The sequence below is a fragment of the Mirounga leonina genome, unplaced genomic scaffold, assembly GCF_011800145.1.
Source record: "Mirounga leonina isolate KUSES-001 unplaced genomic scaffold, KU_Mleo_1.0 Mir_107, whole genome shotgun sequence".
NCBI classification, from domain to species: Eukaryota; Metazoa; Chordata; class Mammalia; order Carnivora; family Phocidae; genus Mirounga; species Mirounga leonina.
Window position 1 is genome coordinate 4,436,758 of NW_023270233.1, and position 12,167 is coordinate 4,448,924.

At 47.8% G+C, this 12,167-nt stretch overlaps 1 protein-coding gene across 1 annotated transcript in view; it reads left to right on the top strand.

Moving 5' to 3' along the window:
• Window positions 1-2,211: 2,211 nt before the first annotated feature.
• LOC118018823 (storkhead-box protein 1-like) overlaps window positions 2,212-12,167 on the top strand; it is a 57,161-nt gene continuing 47,205 nt past the window's right edge. The window contains exon 1 of the mRNA XM_035017596.1: window positions 2,212-2,521. Coding sequence (XP_034873487.1) covers window positions 2,212-2,521 — 310 coding nt within the window. The remainder of the gene's footprint in view (window positions 2,522-12,167) is intronic.

A 12,167-nucleotide genomic window follows, 5' to 3' on the forward strand; every position in this document is an offset into this window, starting at 1 on the left:
GTTAATTTTGAGGATAAAATTATATCACACATGTAAAACCCTTAGTACAGATCTAGGCATAGAGTGAGCTGAGAGTAAATGAGAATTATCATAATCCTTATTATAATGGAAAAGACACTGTTGTAGATGCTAGATAGAGATGTCATAGTTCTTTAAGGTGGGAAAGACAGCAAAGGTATCCTTGATCCCACAAGGTTAGGGATACGATAGAGAGAACTCAGTGGAGGAAACTCTGCCCTCCCTGTGGAGCTTCTACAAACAGAGAGTTTAGTTCATTTAGGCTCTCTGCTGTATTTATCCATCCATCCATCCATCTCCATCAGTGTCCAAATTCAGACCTGAGATGGTTATCTCAGGTTCGCATACTTATTTGAATTGAAAATTGTGTCAGACTTATTTGTCATAGGGAACCCTGATTGGTAGTTGTCTAACTCTATCTCTTACTCTCTGTGTGATCAGTACGTATTTATTTTTCTTAAGGATGTTATTTATTTGAGAGAGAGACAGAGATAGCGAGCTGGGAGGAGAGAGAGAAGCAGGCTCCCCACTCAGGAAGGAGCCCAATGCCCACTCGATCCCAGGACCCTGGGATCATGACCTGAGCTGAAGGCAGAGGCTTAACCGATTGAGCTACCCAGGCGCCCCAGGACGCACTTCTTAATCTAACACAGCCTGCAGTTTCCTCATCTCTAAAAAATATAGAAATACTAACAGGAGTTAAACACCTAGTTGCGCAATTAACGCCCCCAGCCATATAGTGTTCAGTAAATGTTAGCTATCATTATTTAATAGAGTCATCTATCATTTATTGTGAGGATGATTTACAAGGAGGTAGGGTATAGATTATCTCCAATCATTATGGCTGTTGGCTGATGAGCTGAGGGAGCGGGAAGTCTGGGATGACCCCCAGGTCTTGCCAAACACCTCTGCTCCTTCTTCTAGGGCCAGCTTCTAGTAGTAATAACGAACGCCCTACCTCTCATGTCCCCTGTTCTTTCCTCCAGGAGCCCTCTTCCATTGCTCCGGTCAGGGCTCCAGCCTCTGTCCCTCAGCATATGAACGGCACCTCGTTGCTCAAGGCCCTCGCTACAGTCGGCCCGACAGATCACAAGCCCCTCTCCCTTCAGTCCGGGGAGCTCCCGGGCAAGACGGTTTCTCAGTCTTTGCGGGATGCCCAGCTCCAGCCCAGGGCTGAATCCCACGGACTTCACTGCGCCTCGCCAATCGCGGCGGCTATCCTGGAACACTTCCCGTCCCTTCCCACTGAAGGGTGTAGGATGGCGCAGGGGCGGGCCCAGAGCCTAGAACCTCAGAGTCGTGGATGGAAAGGGGCTTAGAATGCAGTTCCGGGGCGCCTGGGTGGCTCAGTCGTTGAGCGTCTGCCTTCAGCTCAGGTCATGATCCCAGGGTCCTGGGATCGAGCCCCACATCAGGCTCCCTACTCTGCAGGAAGCCTACTTCTCCCTCTCCCGCTCCCCCTGCTTGTGTTCCCTCTCTCGCTGTCTCTCTCTCTCTCTGTCAAATAAAATCTTAAAAAAAGAAAAGAAGAATGCAGTTCCAACTCCTCATTTTACATGACGGTAGACTGAGGCTCAGAGAGAGGGGAAGTAACGAGCAAAACGAGTTAGGAGCAGACCGAGCCCCAAACCTGGGTCGGCGGACTGACTCCCGGCCCCAGCGAGGTCCCTGACACCCGCAGGCTGTCCCTCGTGGCCTCTCTCACTTAGGAGCGACCCTAAAGCCAGGACCATGGCGGCCCCCCTGGTCCTCTCAGTTCTGGGGACTGCCGGCCGTGCCGCTGGCGCCGCGGTTCAGAGAGGCTCCCGGGAGCTGCGGGGCTCCCCGAGGACCTGGAAAGGCTCCAGAGCGTCCTCCTCGGGGTAGGGGGGTTCAGGGCCGCCCCGGAGCCGGGAGGTGAAGGGAGTCGCGGGGAGGCCGCGGGCGGGGCGGCAGAGTCCCGGCTGGGGAGGAGAACCACTCAGTCCTCGGGAAGCCCCATTGGGCGCCGGGCTGCCGACGGCCGCGGCCACCCTCAGCCCGCGCGTCCCGCCCCACCCCCGAGCCGCCGCGCGCCGCCGGCCCCGCCCCCCGGCGCCCGTTCCCCCGGCCGCCGGCGCCGCGCGCAGTCGGCTGCTCCTTCCCGCCGAGCGTGTGGCGCCCCGGCCGCGCCCGAACATGCGCTAGGCTGGGGCCCCGGCCTCCCGCGGCGGCATGGCCCGGCCGGTGCAGCTGGCGCCGGGCTCGCTGGCGCTGGTGCTGTGCAGGCTGGAGGCGCAGGAGGCGGCGGCGGGCGCGGAGGAGCCTGGCGGGCGCGCGGTCTTCCGCGCCTTCCGCCGCGCCAACGCGCGCTGCTTCTGGAACTCGCGCCTGGCGCGCGCCGCCTCGCGGCTGGCTTTCCAGGGCTGGCTGCGGCGCGGGGTGCTGCTGGTGCACGCGCCTCCCGCCAGCCTGCAGGTGCTGCGCGACGCCTGGTGCCGCCGGGCGCTGCGCCCCCCGCGCGGCTTCCGCATCCGGGCGGTGGGTGAGTGCGGGGCCCGGACGGGAGGGGCGCCCCGCGCCAGCCGCGGGGACCGAGCCCCGGCCGCTGGGGCGCGTGCGGCGCACGCTCGGCTCTGAGGCCGCGGGAGCCGGGGGTGAGAGGGGATGGGCGGCCACCTGGCTGCTGGAGGAGGGCTGTCCTCCCAGGACTTTGTCTCCTGCCGGGACACTGAAGCTCAGGCCCCCGAGATAGGCGTGGCCGCTGCCTGGGGCCACCTCCAGGATGCCTCCACTTCTCAACTCTTTTCAGCCAGTGCAGCCAACAGGTTCCTGGCCGAAGGAACTTTCTACTTAGAAAAGTGATGCTCTGGGCATCCCGAGGCACCGGGACTGGGGTCAGGAGACAGGGCCTCTGTCCCCGCACCACGGGGGCTCTTAGGAAGGGGACTGCTGAACTGGTTGCTCTTTTTTTTTTTTAAGTTCCAGCCTTGGAGCCGACGACAGTGCGTGGTTTCCGTGCCCCTCTGTACTGGGTGGTGTGGTGGTCTCGGCTCAGGGCCTAGTGGAACGTTTGGGGTCATTAACAGCTTGGGAAAAAGAAATGACAAATGGTGCTCTGAACACATCCCATCAGCTAAATAGAGAAGATTCCTCCTTTTCAGTCTTTTCAGAGAGCCCGTTTGTTAGAAGACAGCAACTTTTGGCTTGTGTAAAATAGCTTCATTGGAAGCCACTGCAGCATTACGTGGTCTTTGACACCCACCGCTAAACGGAGGAGGGCACGGCAGCTCCCTGTACCAGTCTGGTTTGTTTGCATTTCTGTGGGGTTGTGGCGACCATTTGATGGTGTGCTGCTGACAAGTTACCAGTTGTTCCAGCCTGAATTTTGACTCCTACCGAGGAACCCCCCCCCCCCAGTCCATAAATCTTCCTCCTCCTCAGGTGGAGCAAATAAAACACATTAGTTTTAGTCCCCAGGGAGAAGGGAAGTGGGGGTGGGGTGGGGGAAGAGTAGCAAGAGACACTTGATGTTGTTGCGCATCATCTGCTTAGAGATGATGTCTCAATATCCCGGGCCAGGGGGGCTAACCGTTGGCTTTTCATCTCCATGCATTCCTGTCCTGTCTGGTACCCCTGCCCCACTTTTTCTAATGTTAAAAGCAAAAGGAGAGCTCATTGGCAAAGCCACATACATACATTTCATCTCCTTTTACTTGCAGGAGTTACTGAAGAAATAGGTTTCTGACTCTGAAAGCAGAGAACCAAGGAGCCAAGCCAAAATTCTCACAGCGAAGGGGATCTTTCAGACAGGCTGTATGAAAAACTCTTTTCAGTTCTGTGCCCTCTGTTTTTCTGGTTTGAATTAGTGGTTGCATTCTCTGGTTCCCCCACCCCCTCTCAAAGGGTGAGCATAGAGTATTGCAGAGAGGGAAGATGGAGTTGGGGGTCTGGACCTGAGGGTGACAGACCTGTACTAAGTCAGAGGCAGCCACGATGCCACCACCTGGGTCCCAGCGAGCAGTGGTGAATGGTGGTTCCTGGGTTGGCCCTGTTTGCTGCCCTCTGAACAGTGTAGGGGACAAAGAAAACGTCACCAGGTGCTCCAGTCCTCCACCCACTAGATAATTTTGCCTCACTGCACAACTCGGGATAATATGGACACTGTATTCTATGGAGTGTGCTGTAATAACAGTGGTCTTTATGCTAGGGCATCACCCCTGACCTGGGTCTCTTAGAAGGAATGATTTTGAAGTTTTTAACAGAGTCCTGATAAGAATTTAGATGTTTCTGGAATTTGTACAAAACCACCTAATGGGACAATTTGAAGAGCAAAATGGAGAAAGATCTTATTTGATGCAGGTCAGTGGAAGCATATGGACAGGGAGTTCTTTCTTTCTTTCTTTTTTTTTTTTTTTAAGATTTTATTTATTTATTTGACAGAGAGAGACACAGTGAGAGAGGGAACACAAGCAGGGGGAGTGGGAGAGGGAGAAGCAGGCCTCCCGCCGAGCAGGGAGCCTTATGTGGGGACCCTGGGATCATGAGCTGAGCCGAAGGCAGCCGCTTAACAACTGAGCCACCCAGGTGCCCCAGGGAGTTTATTTCGAGTAGAATTGATAATTACTAGTCTAACCTGGGGTCCTTAAGTCAGATCAAAGGAGAGGAGGCATCAAGGCAGCTCTTGGGCCATCTCAGAGTCCCAGAATGTGGTAAGGGCAGGGGGGAGCTGCCTTCCCCTAAAGAAATTGGAAGTTTCAGCTCACTTGCTTTCCTGAATCTGGCAGTTTTGACTTTCAGAAGCTAAAATGGGCTTCCAGAAAGGCAAGGGAAGAGCAACAGTGCGCTCTTGCAGGTACTGTTACTTTGTGGCAAAGAGCAAATGTACAACATGCAAAAAGCAAAAGACACAAAGGATCAATTTGGTCAGATCAATTTAGTCCCTTTGCTGTAGATTTTTTAAGGCTCATTTACTCCCATATAAAAGCATTTGGACATAGGGAATGCTGCTGGCCAGCTCAGACAAAATGCACCGTGGGTGGGAAGGGGGGTGGCCACCAGCATTATAAACCCATGGTGCTCCCATGGGTTCTTCTTCTGAGATTCTGGACCTGGAACTCCTGGGGCCTCATAAGATATGAGGAGGCTGAGCAGATAAGAGTGGCCCGAGTTTCCAGTGCACACCTGAATTTAAGGCCTGCAGGAGTTTTTGTTTTTTTAAGATTTTATTTATTTATTTGACAGAGAGAGACACAGCGAGAGAGGGAACACAAGCAGGGGGAGTGGGAGAGGGAAAAGCAGGCCTCCCGCCAAGCAGGGAGCCCGATGCGGGGCTCGATCCCAGGATCCTGGGACCATGACCTGAGCGAAGGCAGACGCTTAACGACTGAGCCACCCAGGCGCCCCGAGGCCTGCAGGAGTTTTTCTCCACATTTTGTGCCTTTTTCTTTCCCTCTTTAATCTCCACCTCAACTTTCCTCTGGTGAGAAAAATAGTTCCCAGGCTGAGAGCATTTCCCTAAAAAGAAGGACATAGGATCTTTAGCATGATGACTAAGTCTTCTTTTGTGCTAGAGTACTCATGTCTTTTTTCTTTTTAATAAGTAAGTGACATTAACAAATGAAAGGGGTGACTCTGGAAGCCGGAGGGAAATATCTGCTCAGCAAGCTGAGCCACTGCAGGTGGTTAGGGATGGGGGACACCTGTATTTGTTTGGTTGAATCGGTTGTTACTCTGAGACCACACCTCCTGGGGAGGTGAAAGGTTAATGATGGCTTCCCTGGGGTTAGGGAGGGAAGGCCACTTGGCCAAACAGTTTGCTCCTTTCTCCTGAAATTTATAGCCGAGTTGTCCCTGCTCTTTCACCCCTAGGATGGCCTTCCATCTGTTATCATTGAATAAAAATTCCTGTGGCTCTTTCTAAATATTTGCCTCATTAATTCATGCATGTGTCAGGTACTGTTCTAGGTGTGTCTGTGTTTTAATGCGTATTTCATTCAGAGCTGCTTGAATTCAAGGAGAATATTATATAATAGAGTTAGCCTGTGTCCTCCATATTCAGTTCATTGGGGGATAGCTGAGTGGGAGGCTATGTTCTAGAAGCTGTCTGGTTCACGCAGAGGCTTCTCCATCCCACTGTGACATGTGTGGGCAGTGCAGGTTCTGCCTATGATTTTGGGGGGTGAGAGTTCCCTGGTGTGTGTTTTGGGGGGTACTGAAGATCAGGCAGGTTAGGCTGGTGAAGGGGAGGTGAGAAGGATCTTCCCACCTCTCTACGTGTCCCTGCTTCCTGCTCCCTGAAATATCTCTGAGCACAGAAACATATCGAGGCAAAATTGAAAGGGTCCCAGAAGAGTAGAGGCCAGTCACTAATTTATGCTAGGCGTAAATGACTGATTTCAGAATCTATTGTGGGATCTGGTTTGAGAGAGGAGGAATGCTAAAGGGTACCAGGTGCCTGATGGTGCAGGATTTGGACGAATATCTGAAATTTTGTTTTGACTTAAACTGTGATTTAGGGAATGCCTTGGGGGGGAGTGTGTAGAGACGGTGAGGAGAGGAAGTGGTCCAGCTCCCATCCTGCCTTGTTTCTAAAGCCCTACCTTGGGGCGCCTGGGTGGCTCAGTCGTTAAGCGTCTGCCTTCCGCTCAGGTCATGATCCCAGGGTCCTGGGATCAAGCCCCACATCGGGCTCCCTGCTCGGCGGGGAGCCTGCTTCTCCTCTCCCTCTGCCTCTCCCCCTGCTCATGCTCTCTCTCTCTCTGTATCTCTGTGTCTCAAATGAATAAATAAAATCTTAAAAACAAAAACAACAACAACAAAACATACTGTCTTATTGTACTTTATCTTAAGACTTGAAATTAGATATTGTGATCCTCCAACTTGGTTCTTCCTCAGAATTGTTTTGGCTACTGTAGATTCTTTGTTTTTCCACATAAATTTTAGAATCAGTTTGTCAATTTCTTTAAAAAAATCTATTACGTTGAAACAATAGATCAGTTTGAAGTTAGATGAGCAATTCATCCTGATTTACCCAAGACTGCTTTGGCTTTAGAAATGATAGTCTTGAATCTTTAGAAATTAACTCCTTCAGTCCCAGGCAGACTGGGATGGTTGGTCATCCTAATTTGGGGACAATTGACATTTTAGCAATCCATGAACATGGTATATCTCTGTTTGAGTATTCTTAATTTTTCTTAGCAATGGCTTGTACTTTTTAGGGTACAGGGTATGAATATCTTTTGCTAAATTTATCTTCCTAAGAACTTCATGTTTTTGGATGCTATTATAAATTGAATTTTTTTTTTTTAATTTTTAAAAGATTTTATTTATTTGAGAGAGAGCACAAGCAGTGGGGAGGGGCAAAGGGAGCACAATCCTGCTGAGCAGGGAGCTGGACGCGGGGCTCAATCCCAGGACCCTGGGATCATGACCTGAGCTGAAGACAGACGCCTAACCTACTGAGCCACCCAGGCGTCCCTGGAATTATTTTAAAATAAATTTTATTTTGGGGGCACCTGGGTGGCTCAGTCGGTTAAGTGTTCAACTCTTGATTTCGCTCAGGTCATGATCTCAGGGTCATGAGATTGAGCCCTGTGTTGGGCTGTGCTCAGTGTGGAGTCTGCTTGTCCCTCTCCCTCTGTTCTTCCCCCAGCTCGAGTGTGTGTGCATGTACTCTCTCTCTCAAATAGATAAATAAATAATCTTTAAAATAAATTTTATTTTGGAGTAATTTTAGATTTACAGAAAAATCACAAAGGTAGTACAGAGTTTTGGGGCACCTGGGTGGCTCAGTCAGTTAAGCATCTGCTTTCGGTTCAGGTTGTGATCCCAGGACCTGGTATTGAGCCCTGCATTGGGCTTCTCCTTCTCTCTCTACTCTTCCCCCTGCTTGCATTCTCTCTCTCTCTCTGTGTCAAATAAATAAAATCTTAAAAAAAAAAAAAAGTATAGAGTTCTGTATTCATCACCCAGTTTCTTATGATGTTTTTTACCTTACCTTTAAAAAAATTGAGATATAATTCACGTAACATAAAATTAACCATTTTTAAGTATACCATTGAGAGGTTTTAGTATATTCACACTGTTGTGCAGCCATCACCATTATCTAATTACAGGACATTTTCTTCACTGCAAAAAAAAACTGTACCCACCAGCAGTCTCTCCTTATCCCCCTCTCCTTCTAGCCCCTGCCAATCGCTAGTGTACCTTCCGTCTCTATGAATTTGCCTATTCTACCTATTCTAGATATATATATTTTTTTAAGATTTTATTTTTAAGTAGTCTCTACACCCAATGTGGGGCTTAAACTTACAACCCTGAGATCAAGAGTCACACACTCTACTGACTGAGCTAGCCAGGCACCCATGGATATTTCTTTTAAAGATTTTATTTATTTATTTGACAGAGAGAGACACAGCGAGAGCAGGAACACAAGCAGGGGGAGTGGGAGAGGGAGAAGCAGTCTTCCTGCAGAACAGGGAGCCTGATGCGGGGCTTGATCCCAGGATGCTGGGATCATGATCTGAGCCGAAAGCAGAAGCTTAATGACTGAGCCACCCAGGCGCCCCACCCATGGATATTTCTTAAAAATGGAATCACAATATACTATTGTTTATATCTCATATCTTTCACTTAATATGTTTTCAAGGTTTATCCACGTCATATCATGGATTAGCACTTCATTTTTTTTTTTTTTAAGATTTTATTTATTTTGACAGAGAGAGACATAGTGAGAGAGGGAACACAAGCAGAGGGAGTGGGAGAGGGAGAAGCAGGCTTCCTGCTGAGCAGGCCCGATGCGGGGCTCGATCCCAGGACGCTGGGATCATGACCTGAGCTGAAGGCAGACACTTAACCGACTGAGCCACCCAGGCACCGCAGCACTTCATTCATTTTTATGGCTGAATAATATTCCGTTGTATGGATATACTACATTTTGCTTATTCATTCATCAGTGGATAGTTATTGGGGTTGTTTTCACTTTTTGTCCACTGTGAATAATGCTACTGTGAACATTCTTGTGCAGGCTGTGTGTGGATATATATTTTTATTCTTAGGTAGAGCCCATTTGATTATTTTTAAATAATCTGTTTCTCTGATGAGATTCCCAATTTATTCATTACAAGCATTTTTTTTATCTTTCAGCATAGCTCTACCAGCTTGTTTAAAATTTAAAAAAATTTTAAAAATTATTTTATTATTATTTTAAAATTTTATTTATTCGAGTGAGGGAGAGACTATGAGTATGAGCAGGGGGGTAGGGTCAGAGGGAGAGGGAGAAGCAGACTCCCCACTGAGTAGGGTGCTGCACACGGGGCTTGATCCCAGGACCCCGGGATCATGACCCGAGCCGAAGTCAGATGCTTAACTGACTGAGCCTCCCAGGTACTCCCCCCAAATTTTTATTTTATTTTTTAAGTAACCTCTACACCCAACATGGGGCTTGAACTCACAACCCTGAGATCAAGAGTCACAGCTCTACCAACTGAGCCAGCCAGGTGCTCCCCAAATTTTTGTAATTCTAACATCTTAGTCATTTCATGGTCAGTCCCATTGCTTGCCTTTTCTTTTGAATGGGTCACACTGTACCGTTTTTATATTGTCTAGAATTGTGGATTATATCTCTGACATGAATGGTATGTTGTAGAGATTCTGGATTGTCATGCTCCTTTGTAGTGTTCATTTTGTTTGTTTGTTTATTTTATCAGGCAATCAATTTGGCTGGACTAAAAACTCTAAATTCTACCTCCCCCGCACTAAATGACAGCTAAAATCTCTTTTTTTTTATTTTATTTTTTAAAGATTTTTATTTTTTTTTGAGAGAGAATGAGATAGAGCATGAGAGGGGGGAGGGTCAGAGGGAGAAGCAGACTCCCCGCTGAGCAGGGAGCCCGATGTGGGACTCGATCCCGGGACTCCAGGATCATGACCTGAGCCGAAGGCAGTCGCTTAACCAACTGAGCCACCCAGGCGCCCGACAGCTAAAATCTCTTAAGGTAGGCTGCTTGTGCCCTGTGCATGCGTAGCTCATGTTTCAGTCATAGAGTCAGGCTGAGTTTATGTGCAAAATTTGAGGTTCCACCTCCATGGCTCAGGCCATTCCAGCATCACTTTTCTGCTGTTGTAGCCACTCCAAACTGTGTCTCTAGACTCTTTAGGCCAAGAAGATCATAGGTTTCTACCAAAGTTTTAGCCTCCTGGTCTGGCTCCTACTGGGGCCTGCCCTAAGGTGAAGAGCTATAGAAACTGGGACACTTAACTATTGCCATTTCCTTCCAAGAGGACCTCCCCTCCAGGTTCTACTTGGCTTTGGTTGCTTTTAAGTGCCTTCAGGTAAGGGTTTCTATATTTCATCCAAAGTTTATAGTTGTTATTTGTAAGAGGGTTGTCTAAGGATCTCACCATTATTATTGGGAGCAAAACCCCATTAATGAATTTTTTAATCCCCGTCTTTTCTTCTTTTATGTATGTATCTTTTTTCTATCTATTTAAGTTTTTATTTTATTTTTAATTAATTATTTTTAAGTAGGCTCCATGCCCAACATGGAGCCCAACGTGGGGCTGAACTCACAACCCTGAGATCAAGACCTGAGCTGAGATCAAGAGTCAGACACTTAACCAACTGAGCCACCCAGGCACCCCTTAAGTTTTATTTTAATCACCTGGTGCTCATCATGACAAGTGCCCTCCTTAATCCCCATCAGCTATTTCACCCATCCCCCACCACCACCTCCCCTCTGGTAACCATCAGTTTGTTCTCTATAGTTAAGAATCTGTTTCTTGGTTTTCTCTCTCTCTCTCTCTTTTTTTTTTTAACTTTGTTCATTTGTTTCTTAAATTCCACATGTGAGTAAAATCATATGGTATTGTCTCTGATTGACTTATTTCTTTTAGCATCATACTCTAGTTCCAACCATGTTGTTGCCGATGGCAAGATTTCATTCTTTTTTTATGGCTGGATAATATTCCATTGTATATGTATACTGTATCTCCTTTATCCATTCATCTATTGATGGACACAGGCTGCTTCCATAGTTTGGCTATTGTAAATAATGCTGCAATAAACATAGGGATGCATGTAGTTCCTTAAATTAGTGTTTTTGTATTTTGGGGGTAAATACCCAGCAGTGTGATTATTGGATCAGATTGTAGCGTAGTTCCTTTTTTTTTTTTTTAGATTTTATTTTTTAAAGTAATCTCTTCACCCAATGTGAGGCTTAAATTCACAACCCCACGATCAAGAGTCGCATGCTCTACCAACTGATCCAGCCAGGCACCCCATGGGTAGTTCTATTTTTAACTTTTTGAGAAACCACATTGTTTTCCACAGTGGCTGCACCAGTTTGCATTCTCACCAACAGTGCAAGAGGGTTCCTTTTTCTCCGCATTCTCCCCAACACCTATTGGTTCTTATGTTTTTGATTTTAGCCATTCTGACAGGTGTGAGGTGATACCTCATTATAGTTTTGATTTGCATTTTCCTGATGATGAGTGATGTTGAGCCTCTTTTCACGTGTCTCTTAGCCATCTGTAAGTCTTCTTTGGAGAGCTATTTGTTCATGTCCCCTGCCTTTTTTTTTTTTTAAGATTTTATTTATTTGAGAGGAGAAAGAGAGTGTGCACAAGTTGGGGGGGCAGAGGGAGAGGGAGAAGCCGACTCCCCGCTGAGCAAGGAGCCCGTCATGGGGCTCAGTCCCGGGACCCTGAGATCATGACCTGAGCCAAAGGCAGAAGTTTAACCCGCTGAGCCACCTAGGCACCCCTCCTGCCCATTTTTTGATTGGATTATTTGTTTTTTGAGTGTTGATTTTATTTATTTGTCAGAGAAAGAGAGAGAGCACAAACAGGGGGAGTGGCAGGCAGGGGGAGAGGGAGAAGCAGGCTCCCCGCTGAGCCAGGAGCCAGATTGGGGCCTTGATCCCAGGACCCTGGGATCATGACCTGAGCCGAAGGCAGCTGCTTAACTGACTAAACCACCCAGGCGCCCCTGTAAGTTCTTTATATATTTTGGATAATAACCCTTTATAGGAAATGTCATTTGCCGATATCTTCTCCCATTCTGTAGGTTGCCTTTTAGTTTTGTTGATTGTTTCCTTTGTTGTGCAGAAGCTTTTCATTTTTTTAAAAAGATTTATTTATTTATTTATTTATTTATTTATTTATTTATTTATTTATTTATTTATTTATTT